Genomic DNA, 16,278 nt, shown 5'->3' on the forward strand with positions numbered 1-16,278 from the left:
CCTTAATAATAAAGACCTTCATTTAAAAACTTCATTTTGTGATTACTTATGTTATCTTTGTCTAATATTTAAATTTTGTTTTGTGATCTGAAACATTTAAGTGTGACAAACATGCAAAAGAATAAGAAATCAGGAAGGGGGCAAACACTTTTTCACACCACTGTAACTTGTAATCTATTTATTTAAATCTTTGCTCATTCTTTGCTTAGGAGTCCGGTTGGGCGGTCCTAGACTGAGATTGCAAGCATATAGAAAAAACAAGAAAATCAGGATTAGAAACAACCTTTATGGGAACCCAAAAGAGTTTTATTTGGTTCTGATCATTTTGTGATCTTTTTCTACATCAGAGAATGCTGGTGAAAACTTTGATAAGGACACGTTGCACGTTGAGTAGTATCCTGTAGGCCTTCATAGGCTGTTGTGACTTTCACACAACCGGGGTTGGTAAGCAAACTCACAGAAGAGGCAAGGCATCCATTTCTACAGATCTCATTGAGCTCAATAGTACCTATGTAATCCACATGCTACCCCTAGTGATTGCTTCATGAAGTCAAAATTCTATACATTTAACTAGACAAACAGGACAATAGAACCCGAACTTCCCTATGTAGCTACAGTGTATTAGAAAATCAATGAGCGCAGAATCTAAAAAATGTATAAATATTAAAGGCTCATTTATGGCTGAGACAGGAATAGCTATCTTTTTGCATCGGCCACAGGAGGAAACAAGCGAGCTACCCTGTTTTCATACCCTATTCACCTCTATGGGAGTTATGGAAGCAGCAAAGCATAGTCGTCCACTCAGCTGTTCCTGGAGTCCTGCTCTCTTGTGGCAAACATAGATAGATATATATCCAGTGAATTATGGATGGACATAAAAGCAGTAACTATATTGGCCATATTTAGCATTAGTGAATGGTAATTGAAAACTTGGCTGTTATCCAAATTAATAACTACATCACATTTATGTCTATAAATTCCATATCTAGAGATATGCTGTAAAATTATATTCAGTGAGTTCAAAGTGTCCTAAAAATAAAAGATAATTTGAAAAAGAGCAGTTTTAGGAAATGTGATGAAGTTCTCTCTGTCAGCCCCAATATCATCCACGTTATTAAATCACAAGTCATAACAGCAGCTCCCTGTGGAGTTGGACAAAAAGGTGCACTCCCTACATCTGCTCTCTGCTGTATTATTTATTGAGCGCACACTTGCATGATGAATTTAAACAAGTGGAGCTAAGCTCATCAGTGTGTTTCCCTGCGTTAGGAGGGGAAGCTTCAAAATGAGGTCACTGGTTGTGACTCCTAGCAGTCATTACTCTTGGGATTCCTGCTATAGCTGCTGAGTTAATGCTGTGAATAATTGAACATGCTATCGTTTCTGAAACACCAGTATAATTCTAGAAGAAGTCAGAGTCAAGTTGTTAAACTACTTAAAGCTGCATTCACACACACCCCTATGTTTTTCACAAACAAAACATCTTTATATTTTCTTGCTGTAGTAAACAGTAGTTTACCAATCAAGACTTTTCTCTGCAGTAGAATAGTACCGGCTTTCTATATTTTCCATAGATGTTATCCTATATGCAAATGAAAAATTGGTAAAACTGCCCAGTCTGCATCCCCAGTTATATATTTAAAGGGGTTGGATTTTGGTGGCCACTCATAGATCATCAATATCAGAATGGTGGTGGTCCAGAACCTGGCACCTCCACCCGTCAGCATTTGTAGCTCCCGCAATGGCTGAATGTGCACATGTACAAAGCTGTAACACAACAGTGCCGTGCCGTGTATAGTGGCCATTCTCAGGTACTGCAGCTTAGCTCCCATTGAAGGAAATTAGAGCATCGCTACAAAACTCATGAACGGACACTGCAGAGAGCACGGAGCTGTGGTGTTACCGCTTTGTACACTGTGCACATCCAGCCATTGCGGGAGCTACAGTGGACGAGCTGGAAGTCAAAATCCCACTGATCTGATATTGATTACTTATCTTAAGGATAGGTCAACAATATCTAATTCCTGTAAAAAAAACTTTTAATAGTGCTTTGAACAATCTCCTACAAATAGTAGTCAGTGGTCAATCAGGTTGTATAGGGGAGACACAGAGTTTGGGCACATGCGCCGATTTTGTATGATGAGTGGCTTAGACCAGTCATTTTAACTGGCACCGAGCAACGGGTTACATACTAAAGATGGGCAAGAACCCCAAACAAAAGAGGGACAAGAACCCCAAACCAACCAACTACAGATGGGTGTCTCTGACTTGATTCAAATCTCTAGTCATGTTTCCAGGTTTTTTAATTGATTAGCGTTGACTTATGCAGTATCTATTGCTGGATGCCATTAGAGATACAGTTTGCTTTCTTTATTGAAGCAGTAATTTGTATGACTTTTCTTAGGGAGCATTACATGTAAGATTTCCCAAGACTTTAGGCTTTTACTGCCCATCTCCCTGTCACTGTAATTGGATCTATCATAATAACCAAAATTAGTATTCAGAACTGATATTTATTATTATATATTAGTAATATGTTAATATCTAAAACTAATGTCCGAAAAGTCTGGACTGAAACTCAATTCCGTGAAATATGTTCTGCTACACAGGACAGGCTAAGTGGATGGAGCAGGACACAATGAGAGCTCTCGCAGGTGGGCCCAATGTAAAACATAAACATTATTAAGAAATAAATGTACTACTTTCCATGATTTTATGACTAACTGGATTCCGATATTGTAGGGAAATAAAGTTGTGCTTGAAGTTTAATATATAATATTTTTTTTCGTATAGGAAAGCAACAGAAAAAAGCCATTCAGAACAAATTAAAGAAAAGGAAAAGCAAAGTTTTTTCCGAGTTATAAAAAAGAAAAAGAAGAAGTCTCAAGCTGTAAGTTGATTTAATTGTGTAACGTAATGTTTTCTTATTTTTGCAATGAGTTTGTGGCTAAAACTTCCCGTGGGGATGTACAGTAACCTTGCTGAAGGCTAAAGTAAATCAGCTATTGTAACAGAAAATGGAAAATTGTAGATTACTCAATTCACCCCGTTTTTTACAAATATTATTCTTCATACTTGTAGCTTAAGAGTGAAATATTGTGTACTGGAGATTGTAAAGCCACAGGAACTACGTGGCTCCAATGTGTGTCCGAGATGTCCTAACCTAGTAGATGTCCTACCCTAGTACAGGTCTACCCTAGTAGATGTCCTACCCTACTTCTAGAGGGGAACTCCTCTATTATAAGCATCCGATAGAGCATGGCACAATTTTATTTCGGAAAAATGTACATGAAATCCAGAAGAAAGATGCTCTGTCTGTCTGTTTGATGTCTGGGGTTTACAAATGTGCCAAAGGGCCACATAGAAGTCTGTTCCCTATTATGGCTCTGCACAATTTGGAGGGCAGTAAGATTAGTTTATGACATTTAAGTAAACCAATCCAGCTTTCTTAACAATAAAAAATGGTTAATTTTAATTCTAAATGTACTTCCATACAGCCCACATCGAGAGTATATTTAGAATCCATTTTTGCTCTCTTTTTTTTTGTCATAATTCTGTTTATTTCACTTGGGATCATTGTGTGCCATTTGAATCTTTGTTGTTATGAGTTTTAATCAGTTTGATACAGGACTGTTTTTTATGGGAATTTTTATCTGATAGGCTTTTTCTTCTTTTTTACTTTGTCCAACAGTGCTTTTTTTGTCCTTTTTATTTCCTTCCTTTCCAATTTTATTTTGCTATCTTTTTTTTTCAACTCAAAATTCATGATTAGGCCGCCTGCAAGTGACAGATCTGTGTGCATGCCGAGTGTATGGTCGCTATAACACTACAATACTTTGTATAGAACTTTCATTTTGGGAGCATTCTCTCCAAGAAGCCATATAAAGGAGAGTAGCTTTAGAAAATTGGAGTCATTTCCTAGAAAACTTCATGAATATATTTGCCGTTGTATATTTAACAAACATATACATATATATGTGTGTGTATGTGTATATATATATATATATATATATATATATATATATATATATATATATATATATATATATATATATATATACATACAGTACAGACCAAAAGTTTGGACACACCTTCTCATTTAAAGATTTTTCTGTATTTTCATGACTATGAAAATTGTACATTTACACTGAAGGCATCAAAACTATGAATTAACACATGTGGAATTATATACTTAACAAAAAAGTGTGAAACTACTGAAAATATGTCTTATATTCTAGGTTCTCCAAAGTAGCCACCTTTTGCTTTGATGACTGCTTTGCACACTCTTGGCATTCTCTTGATGAGCTTCAAGAGGTAGTCAACGGAAATGGTCTTCCAACAATCTTGAAGGAGTTCCCAGAGATGCTTAGCACTTGTTGGCCCTTTTGCCTTCACTCTGTGGTCCAGCTCACCCCAAACCATCTCGATTGGGTTCAGGTCTGGTGACTGTGGAGGCCAGGTCATCTGGCGTAGCATTCCATCACTCACCCTCTTGGTCAAATAGCCCTTACACAGCCTGGAGGTGTGTTTGGGGTCATTGTTCTGTTGAAAAATAAATGATGGTCCAACTAAACACAAACCGGATGGAATAGCATGCCGCTGCAAGATGCTGTGGTAGCCATGCTGGTTCAGTATGCCTCCAATTTTGAATAAATCCCCAACAGTGTCACCAGCAAAGCACCCCCACATAATCACACCTCCTCCTCGATGCTTCATGGTGGGAACCAGGCATGTAGAGTCCATCCGTTCACCTTTTCTGCATCGCACAAAGACACGGTGGTTGGAACCAAAGATCTCAAATTTGGACTCTTCAGACCAAAGCATAGATTTCCACTGGTCTAATGTCCATTCCTTGTGTTCTTTAGCCCAAACAAGTCTCTTCTGCTTGTTGCCTGTCCTTAGCAGTGGTTTCCTAGCAGCTATTTTACCATGAAGGCCTGCTGCACAAAGTCTCCTCTTAACAGTTGTTGTAGAGATGTGTCTACTGCTAGAACTCAGTGTGGCATTGACCTGGTCTCTAATCTGAGCTGCTGTTAACCTGCAATTTCTGAGGCTGGTGACTCGGATAAACTTATCCTAAGAAGCAGAGGTGACTCTTGGTCTTCCATTCCTGGGGTGGTCCTCATGTCACCCAGTTTCTTTGTAGCGCTTGATGGTTTTTGCAACTGTACTTGGGGACACTTTCAAAGTTTGCCTAATTTTTCGGACTGACTGACCTTCATTTCTTAAAGTAATGATGGCCACTCGTTTTTCTTTACTTAGCTGCTTTTTTCTTGCCATAATACAAATTCTAACAGTCTATTCAGTAGGACTATCAGCTGTGTATCCACCTGACTTCTGCACAACACAACTGATGGTTCCAACCCCATTTATAAGGCAAGAAATCCCACTTATTAAACCTGACAGGGCACACCTGTGAAGTGAAAACCATTTCCGTTGACTACCTCTTGAAGCTCATCAAGAGAATGCCAAGAGTGTGCAAAGCAGTCATCAAAGCAAAAGGTGGCTACTTTGAAGAACCTAGAATATAAGACATATTTTCAGTTGTTTCACACTTTTTTGTTAACTATATAATTCCACATGTGTTAATTCATAGTTTTGATGCCTTCAGTGTGAATGTACAATTTTCATAGTCATGAAAATACAGAAAAATCTTTAAATGAGAAGGTGTGTCCAAACTTTTGGTCTGTACTGTATGTGTTGCCACATTCCAAATGGCATACTTTCCTTTGTTTCTGTTCACATGACTGTATGAAGGATTTTTTTGTGTGTGGCTGGTTGTAGTAAAAACTTTGGCTTGCTTATTACTATTGACAAGCTTTTACTAATTTTTTTATTGGTGGGTATCAAAAAACACAAATCCATTGTGAGAGTTTTTTATGCTAAGCACAGAAATAATTTATTTATTCGGGTCAGTATAAAACTTTATTACACTTTATATTTCCCTTTTTCCTTTTTTTTCCACTAAGAGATATTAAAGGGATTTTCCCACAAACAAAAGTTCATTTTAATCAATAGATCTTGGAATAATAATAATAATTTCTACAATTGGATGTGTTTAAATTAAATGTTCCTGTGCTGAGATAATCTTATAAATGTGCCCCTGCTGTGTACTGTGTAATGGCTGTGTCTGACCGTGCAGGAACATGGTCTGATCATACCACATCTCCTGGGCAGGGAAGGAAGCAAAAGACAACACAGATATTACAGCATGGGATCAAAAATAATTATATCTTTGAGGTAAAACATTTTTTAAAAACAGACAGTGAAATGATTTACCTCACAAAAAGAATCCGCAGTAATCATGGTGAAATGTATGTTTCCTTCCCCACCCCGCCACCCCTGCCTAGCAGCTGTGGTATGATCAGACCCTGTTCCTGTACAGTCAAACACAGCCATTACACAGTACACAGTAGGGGCACATTTATAAGATTATCTCAGCACAGGAACATTTTTTTAAGCACATCTAATTGTGGAACTTATTATTATTCCAAGAGATCTAATACTTTAAAATTAACTTTGATAGTGGGAAAACCCCTTTAAGCTGAAATTCCTTGGTTGAAAAATAAAGCTTTGTAATACACAATATTCCAAAACTTTATGGCTGGTCAGTTTTACTGTTATTGCATGCAATGTTGGACAATAGATTATAGGAAGCTGTCTTACTCTGTCAAACACCTTAGATGCTGCAGGCTCGATTGAGTTCAGCATCCAAGGGGTTATGAAGCCAGAATCAGATTTACAGGTGCATCTCACTAAATTAGAATATCATCAAAAAAGTTAATTTATTTCAGTTCTTCAATACAAAAATTGAAACTCATATATTATATAGAGTCATTACAAACAGAGTGATCTATTTCAAGTGTTTTTTTCTGTTAATGTTGATGATTATGGCTTACAGCCAATGAAAACACAATAGTCATTATCTCAGTAAATTAAAATAATTAACAAAAAACACCTACAAAGGCTTCCTAAGCATTTAAAAAGGTCCCTTAGTCTGCTTCAGTAGGCTCCACAATCATGGGGAAGACTGCTGACTTGACAGATGTCCAGAAGGCAGTCATTGACACACTACACAAGGTCCCAGAGTTCCAATTTTCATTTTGAAATCAAGGTCCCAGAGTTTGGAGGAAGAGTGGAGAGGCACGCAATCCAAGCTGCTTGAGGTCTAGTGTGAAGTTTCCACAATCAGTGATGGTTTGGGGAGCCATGTCATCTGCTGGTGTAGGTCCACTGTGTTTTATCAAGACCAAAGTCAGCGCAGCCGTCTATCAGGAAATTTTAGAGCACTTCATGCCTCCCTCTGCTTTTTGGAGATGGAAATTCCTTTCTCCAGCAGGACTTGGCCCCTGTCCACACTGCCAAAAGTACCAATACCTGGTTTAAAAACAACAGTATCACTGTGAATGATTGGCCAGCAAACTCGCCTGACCTTAACCCCATAAACCCCATAGAGAATCTATGGGGTATTGTCAAGAGGAAGATGAGAGACACCAGACCCAACAATGCAGATGAGCTGAAGGCTGCCATCAAACCAACCTGGGCTTCCATGACACCTCAGCAGTGCCACAGGCTGATCGCCTCCATGCCACACCGCATTGATGCAGTAATTGATGCAAAAGGAGCCCCGACCAAGTATTGAGTGCATTTACTGAACATACATTTTGTTTTTTAAAAACACTTTTCAAGCTGTTGTTATAAAGTATTCTAATTTACTGAGATAATGACTTTTGTGTTTTCATTGGCTGTAAGCCATAATCATCAACATTAACAGAAATATATATATATATTATATAGAGTCATTGCAAACAGAGTGATCTATTTCAAATGTTTGAGTTTTACTTTTTGTATTGAAGAACTGCAATAAATTAACTTTTTGATGATATTCTAATTTAGTAAGATGTACCTGTATCTCTGATATTGTAATTTATGGCATAAAGACAAGACATGCAACCACAACATCACGTGATAGATATATTCTTTGTTGAGTATGATTAAGCACTTACCAGCAAATATATACTGAATGTCACTGGATATTAAAGGGGTTTTCCCACAAGCAAAGTTACTTTTAATCAATAGATCTTGAAATAATAATAAGTTCCACAATTTGATGTGTTAAAAAAAAAGTTCCTGTGCTGAGATAATCTTATATATGTGCTCCTGCTGTGTACTGTGTAGGAACATGGTCTGATCATACCACAGCTCCTGGATAGAGGAGAAAGCAAAAGAAAGGATACAGACATTACAGCAGGGGATCACAAATGATTAAATGATTCTTTTTGTGAGGAAAAACATTCCTCTGCTGGTTTTTAAGCAATGTTTTACCTCACAGAAAGAATCAGCTGTGACCCCCTGCTGTAATGTCTTTATACTCTATTTTGCTTCCTCCCCTGCCCAGGAGCTGTGGTATGATCAGACCATGTTCCTGTACGGTCAGACACAGCCATTACACAGTACACAGCAGGGGCACATTTATAAGATTATCACAGAACAGGAAAAAAAAATGTAAACACATCCAATTGTGTAAGTTATTATTATTCAAAGATCTATTGATTAAAATGGTGATTAAAATTTACTTTGTGGGAAAACTCTTTTAAGCGACTGGTGATTGCATTTGCAAGAGATGTTTGTCTTGCTGAATTTTTGTTCACTCACCCTGTGTTTTGTGTGACCTTTTTCAGTTTGGAGTTTAATAAAAAGTCACTTAACTTACAAGAGATGGTTCATTTACTGCAAAAAGAATATGTGGAAATATTTCTTATGAGCGGATATCTTGTTTAACCTTGAACTCATGTAATGCAATAGAAGTCATCATTACCGGATAAAACTAATCGTCAGTAGTAATGCTGCATCCATGCAATTAGTGTATTTGTATCTTATATTGCAGACAGAATGCACAGATCCTGAAAAACCGAACATCAAGAAAAGCCTCTTTCCACTTTTTAGTTCAAAGAACAGTTTAAAGCGCAGCTCTTCTTTGAAAAAGCTGCCTGTAGTCAATCTGCCGATGGTATTCTTTTCTTTAAATACGCTGGCAATAAAACATTAATACTTCCACCATCACATAAAACAGCATGGACTTGGGCTGTCAAGAGGGTTTCTTTCCTTTTTCCAACTTCCTGATCTTAATGCACTTTGTTAGAACCCGAACCATATGGAGAAAGATGTGCTCATTAACAAAGATATGCCCATCTCCATGGCAAAGCCACATTTGGCAGCTTACTTCCACTAGTCTGTCACCAAGGACATTACATTCTTTTTTTACATTACATTTCTGCAATGTTACCATGCTGCAGTACGAAAGGGTTAAACCAGTTGTTTCCTTGTAATAGACCGATTTATAGAATTTAAGTGCTGGTTATTGGATGTGATACGTCAAGAAAGATATTAAGTCTCACTAAAATTTGAAGGGAACGTGTAATCCAAAATTACCTACAGTATTAATTAAATCAGGTTTTTGTGTTTATTGTACATTTTTTAATTGTTTTCGTTTTTCCATTTCTCAATCTTTGTTAAAAAAAAATCTTGCAATTTTCACCCTAGCCAATGGGACTTCTTTAGACTCTAGCAATGAACAGACTCAGATCCTATCTTTTGTATTGAAGCATCTAATTAGCATGTGTAAAGTTTATTGTGAAGGGAGGGGGGAGCAAGGTCAGCTGTGACATCACCTACTGTGATTGGTGGATCCTGTGTTATCAGCTGTGTATAGAGGTGTTACTTGTGATTGTAATCCTGCCTCTGATGATAAGGAGCCTACTGAAAAGTCTTCCTGAAAGGACAGGAAGTACAGGTCTGAAAAACACACAGTGGCCAGTGTGAAAATTGCAAGATTACAATTTTTTTTATTGATTTGTGATCTGAAAAAAAAAAGAAAAAATTTATCAGAATATGTAAGTAACACAAAAATTTGGTTCAAACAAAAGGTGATTTTTCTTTTTGGACAACCCATTCATTCTCATTAAATAAAACTCCCAAAATACTCCTGTTTGCTTATCTTCCCAACAAGAATATAGAAAGTAGCGTGGTGCTCCACAGCACCTCCTGATGCGGAGTGGTCTCTGCTTAGTACTATTTCCCTCTTCACTTTAAAAGAGAGATCATAGCTTTCCAATGGGACGCTACATATTTTTTTATTTATCCATCAAAATGGGGGATCAGGCAAATGAGACCATAAGTCCCTGAGGGCTACCTCCTTTTTTTAGGAAATTCCAATTTTTACAACGCGAGACTTCAGGAAATATTAGATTTCACTTTTGTAGTTCTAGAATATAGAGTAATTTAGTAATTGTCCAGCCCCCAAGGTTTATCATCACTAGCTAGTCATTGTACTATCATATTCAGTGCTCCTTACTGTCTGTGACCTAATGGCTTTAGCCTTCTAGGACAGCACCTTAGGACTATATTTTTGTAATGCAGCATGGGCATCTTACATATCCATTAAACAGATAATGCATGCAAAGCGGGAAACATTTGTCATGACATTTATGATAACAGAACATTGATTTATATGGTCAGCTGTACCATGCAGCATTTGTTCAAACAAGAATGTAGTTATGCCTATACAATGTGCATTAAATATATCCTAAAATATTTGCCTGGTTGTAGGTACACATGCCAATATATAGGGAAGTCGTCCATAAACTTATGATAGCTGAGTGATGAAAATTGAAAATGCATATTTAGTTTGATGAAGAGAGTGGAAGAAGTCACTTCAAGTCACTTGGGCAATGAGTTGACTCGCATGGTTGATCTGATTGTCCTTTGAGAAATGTTGTTGGTGATAAGTCACGAGGCTCACATGAGATTATCAGCCAACCTTCTAAAATCAAATGGTTTGGCCAACTTTCAGCACAAGTGTATGGCTAGCTATAGTGGCAGAATCACTACCTGCACCCTGCAGATATGGCATGGAAGCAGTAGTGAAATCAAGTTCCTCGGAATTGCTCCAAGTCTTTGGCTGTTTAATTAGCATATAAAGAACAAGCTATGTGTACCCAGTTAATGGGCCAACAAGCATATCAATCCCAAATTAAGTTTTGGTTGCTCTTGCTTACTGCATATACACTGTAATTTTTCATAAAGCAAATAGCAACGAATTATAGATTTAGGCAAAACACCGAAAATATATAAAATGTGATATATTATCGTACAACAATAAAGACAGTTAAGGAGAAAAGGACCAGGCAGAATGTGCTCCTTGATAAATTTCTTGGCAACTTTTTTGCTTGGCCAGAACACAACACAAATACCTTATGTTCCCAAAGCAATTCCTATCCAAGTTCAGATTTTTACACTTGTTTTCATCATAAACTCTTTTAATTTTACCCATAAAACTATAAAATTATAAAATATTCTGCTCAATCATTTTCTCCTCTGCTTAGAACTAACAGCATGTAAATGCTACGGGAAAGGGTGAAATCTGCATGCGGAATAGCGAAAAGTATTCAGAGGAATGAGTAATATGTGGGCTGAAATCTACCTGAAGGGGAATCTTTTTGTTTCTTCATTGTACCATTGCAGTAGTGTTATTTGCTGGCTCATTTTGGATCTAGGTGTCATTATTGATTCAGTCATGATGTTGACATCCTGAGAAGAGCGACTACCAAGTGAAATGCTAAAATGTATTGATTCCAAAAGGGATGTGTCTACTTGCCGTGAATGGCTGAACGCCCAGTTCTCAATCACTTTGGCTTTCTATAGTCTTCAGAGAAAATAGAATAATAAATACCAGATGACAATTCTCAATCCTTTACTGTGTCTAAGTAGCATATCGATGTAGAACTGATCCAAAGGACCACAAACAATGCTGCTGCTTTTACTTTTGTCCCTGTTCGTATCTGAACCTTGTATCTTATTGTGACATAGATGCCTAATACAGATGGTCAAGATCATCTCAACATACAGAAAAGCGCCCACTCGTCCAGCCACAAAAGCAGCCGACACAAAGAGTGGCGTCCAGACAAGATGGCAGAGATTCACTCTCATGTAAGTTCTTTGGATTTGGCAATGTTACACCAGGTTACTACAGTTTTTGACTTTCCTGACAGCCACAGTGTAGTGTCGCCATTATTGACAGATTGGGTTTCTAGGGGAGGAAAACCTCTGCGTACTCTACCAGAGAGCAGTTGAAAATGGGCTAATAGTCTACCAACCGTCTGCATCCTTCCTCACTTCTCCAGAGAAAAGTAGAAGATTCTTAAAGGAGTCGAAATTGGCACAGTCAAGCACTTGGCCAACTTTCTTCTAGCAATCAGTCAATGTCTTGTTGGCCAGGAGTAGAAATCTTTAATCTTTAAGTCTTTTTATATATGAAATGGAGCTACTCCTAAAACATTTTTCACACACAACCCATTTGATCAGCGACTAAAGTGACATCTTGTCTGTGTTATAACAGTTCAGTGCTATAATAGGGACGTTGTCCAAATCCAAATCTCAATCTCATTGTCGCACTTCCTAGTTGATGCTGATCAAGTGGGTTATAAATGATTATTATTATTATTTATTTATATAGCACCATTGATTCCATGAAATGAAAGAGATGCTGGAATGTCCTATTGTTTAGATCAGGTTTTTGTGTCACTTGTATTTTTTAAAAATGTTGGCAATCGGTTTGTTTCACCCATCACGATATTTATTAAAAAAAAAAAAAAAATCTTGCAATTTTCACACTGGTCACTGGGGCTTTTTTAGACTCATACATGCTGTCATTTCATGAACAGTTTACAGTAGGCTCGTTATCATCAGAGGCAGGATTGCAATGACAGGTAACACCTCTATACACAGCTGATAACAGAGGATCCACCAATCACAACAGTGATGCCAATATAAATCCACATAATAAGCTTGGTTCAAAAGGACTGCTCTTCAGGGCCTACAAGTTCAGACTTGTGTAAACTTTGTGATCAGTGTTTAATTTTGCGGGCCCTCAGTGAGCAGTTCTTTTGAACGAAGTCTATTATGTGGATTTACTTTGGCATCCCCATTAAAGATGTTTTTCCCTGGTATGTTATCAATAACCTCTTCTTTGCTTAGGTCATTAATATCACAGTGGTGGGGTTCTGATCCCCCCAGCGATCAGCTCTAGCTGTGGCTGGATATAAGCAGTGTACATAGTGGAGCTCCACAGATCCGTCACACTGTTCAGTTTTAGTAGCCACTGCTGGGTACAACAGCCCCTAATATTTGAATGGGAGTTAATATACCGTAACTTTGTCGTACCCAGGATTGGCTACAAAACAGTGTGATGAAGAGGGTGCCGGGTATCAGAACCCCACTGATCTGATATTAGTGACTTATCTTAAGCTCATTATTAGCATATTAGTGAAAAACTCATATAATGGGGATATCTATTTAAATCCACACAATAAAATTTGCTAAGAACTGCTCAGTGAGGATCTGCAAATTCAATATCACAAAGTTTTTCTTAAAGGGGTAGGCCACTTTATCTTTATTTTTGCACCCATCTCGGAAACCAACACTTACTAGTAAATTGTTACAGGATGACCTGGCCAAAAGTCTTTATTCCTATGCTGTCACCCCATTGTTTACTCTGACCTTCGCTACTGTTGGAGGGGCAATAGACCTGACCTGTCCATTGCCAGCCTCCTCTAACACAACAAACAGCATGAATAGCACGTGTGCAATGCTGTAAGCATCACACATTCAATGAAAACTACTGTCCTTGTGAGGTGATATGCAAAAATGAGAATAAAGTGGCTTACCCATTTAAAGCACCACTCCAGCAGTATTTTTTTATTGCAGCACTGGAGTGGTGCTACTAATCCAAGTTCCTTGCCTTTAGTCTTATACTTACCAGTCTCCAGCAGTTTGTGACTTGCCAGATTGCTCTAGTGTTTGCTGGGGAATTCTGAAGTCAAAACTCAATTTAAGTCTATGAGAGCCACAGCGAGGATCTCATAGACTTACATTGAAAGCTTGTGACCGCTACCTCTGACTTCCGGTCAGTCAGAAGTTGCAGTCACAAGATGGCGGCACGGGACTGAAGCGGCACCGGGAAGAGCTGAAGACAGCAGCTGTTAAGTATAATATTAGGGTCAGGGAACTTATATTAGTGACACCACTCCAGCACTGTAATAAAAAAAACGCTAGCGTGGTGCTTTAACACACTGATGGACCCTTTAACATTTCTCCCCCTCCCCCATTCAATCTCATTAATATTAATACATTCCAGTGAATTTTTGTACCCATTTATGATTCCAGAGTCAACCACTAAAGTCTCTGTGGAAGCTTCTGCACCCTTCTTCATCTTCAAATCACTCAGTACCGCAAGATCCAAGATTTCAACCATTGCCAACCCAGCCACCTAAAACCCCTTCCTTTGCAGAAGCCAGAATACACCCGATGAGTCAGCCTCCCAGCTCTGTCCATCGTCAGGAGCCACAGCCAAAAAGCCGATCTGGACTGCAGATTCCAGGACAACCAGAACCTCTGTGGCATGTCTCCACGGTAAATAGGGGAACTAGCGAGGGACCTCCTTTCCCTGACCAGCTGGCTGCCAAGCCCGGGCAGAACGGGATGCCTTTTAACCGGACAAAAAGAACCAGATTGCCAAATTTAAATGACTTAAAAGAGACCGCTCTTTAGTTGACCCGTGTGCAGAAGGCAGTGTGTACACAAAATGAGTTCTGGGTGTATGTTAATTTGGTGAAGGAGCGTGAAAGAATATATAAGCAAGTACCTATAGTTATATTGATTATGTGCAATATGCTTGTGTGAGGTTACACTGTGCCGCAAACCCACCCACTAATACTTTTGTTGATTGTCTGGTTACCTGCTACCAGTTTCCTTGTGACATTAGAATGTGTTATAAAAAGATATTGTCATGATCCAAAAGATCTCCCCAGTTGTACACAATGAAAAGAATGGCGCCATTATATTTATACGTCACAAACGAATGGCCTTATCCAGGGAAATGAACAAAACAATATTTTAAATATACTGTAAAAGTGGGTTTATCCAGAGCAAGAGATTTTTAAGGAACTAACCCTTCCATATTTGATATTTTTTGTAATATTTATTTATGATTATTATCATCATGAAGTCATATCATTGTTACAATGTCAAGTTATTTTGAGCTGTTTAAATACATTGTGAAGCCGTACAACAGCTAAAGTAGTTTATATGAAATCTTACAGTATAACATTTATATATTGCATTAAGAGTATTATATATAAAATATAAATATATATATATTACCTGCACACGCAAACATTTGTGTGTGTAGTCTGTTTATATGTTAAATGACTGTCATTTTTTTATAACTCCGAGCATATAGAGAAGAAAGTATTGTTATGATGACAACTCTGCCATATTTTTATACATTTGTGCAGTATTAATGTACTTCTAATAAAAGGGAGTAAACTAGAGATGTCAATGTGCCTGCAGCAGTGTGAATCTTGTCTGACTACAGGGGCAGGTCTGAAGGTTCCTTTGGAAACTCGACTGGTACTATTCTGATTGTTTGCTTTATGTTATTGCTGGGAAACTTACTGAAAGTCAGAATGACCCAGCTCGACAGAAGATATTCCTTCCTTTCCGCTTCAAAGGCATTTTGCCTTGTAAGTGACAAGAGCTCAATTAAAATTATTTTTCTTTCCATGTTGTAGAATTTTCACCAAAGATTTCAGAGACAATTAGAAAATCTATAGAGAAAATTTTCATTTACAAAATATATTTTCTATAATTGTAATGCATAATTTTGTCTTTTTATTTTCTTTCTTTCTTTCTTTTCCCTTTCTTTCTTTTTCCTTCTTTCTCTTTCTGTCTTTCTTTTTTCTCTCTTTTGTTTTTCTTTTTTTCTCTTTTTCTTTCTTTCTGTCTTTCTTTTTCTTTCTTTCCTTCCTTGCTTCTTTCTCTTTCTTTCACTTTCTTATTTCTTTCTTTCCTTTATTTCTCTTTCTTTCACTTTCTTATTTCTTTCTTTCCTTCATTTCTTTCTTTTTTTCTCTTGTTCTTTCTGTATTTCTTTTTCCTTCTTTCCTCCCTTCTTTCTTTGTCTGTTTTTTTCCTTCCTTCCATCTGTCCATTTGTTCATCATGTAAAAAGTGAGTAAAATTCACTTTTTAACATGTGGACATACCAATATTTGTCCTTTATTCAAACAATCTATAATTATAAAGGTGAAGCAATTAGTTAAAGTACATAAATTCAACATAAATCTCACAGAAAAATAAATAGCCTTGCCAACACCATGGAAGATTACCAATACTGGAAGGATGCAGCTCCTTTGCACCTGTGCCCCCCCCCCCCTCCCGC

At 37.6% G+C, this 16,278-nt stretch overlaps 1 protein-coding gene across 10 annotated transcripts in view; it reads left to right on the plus strand.

Annotated features, from left to right (window-relative positions):
- The window catches only part of CDKL5 (cyclin dependent kinase like 5), a 407,568-nt gene extending 392,161 nt beyond the window's left edge, over positions 1 to 15,407 (plus strand). For 5 of the 10 annotated variants that reach the window (XM_073667416.1, XM_073667414.1, XM_073667415.1 and 2 more), the window contains 4 exons: positions 2,794 to 2,890; positions 8,888 to 9,010; positions 11,869 to 11,988; positions 14,224 to 15,406. In XM_073667416.1, coding sequence (XP_073523517.1) covers positions 2,794 to 2,890; positions 8,888 to 9,010; positions 11,869 to 11,988; positions 14,224 to 14,607 — 724 coding nt within the window. In that variant the 3' untranslated portion in view covers positions 14,608 to 15,406. Of the gene's footprint in view, positions 1 to 2,793; positions 2,891 to 8,887; positions 9,011 to 11,868; positions 11,989 to 14,223 lie in introns of all 10 variants that reach the window. The other 5 variants (XM_073667428.1, XM_073667426.1, XM_073667420.1 and 2 more) reach the window with 3 other exon arrangements.
- Positions 15,408 to 16,278: the final 871 nt, after the last annotated feature.

The sequence above is a fragment of the Phyllobates terribilis genome, unplaced genomic scaffold, assembly GCF_046119375.1.
Source record: "Phyllobates terribilis strain yellow unplaced genomic scaffold, ASM4611937v1 Scaffold_2__4_contigs__length_985480577, whole genome shotgun sequence".
Taxonomy (NCBI): Eukaryota; Metazoa; Chordata; class Amphibia; order Anura; family Dendrobatidae; genus Phyllobates; species Phyllobates terribilis.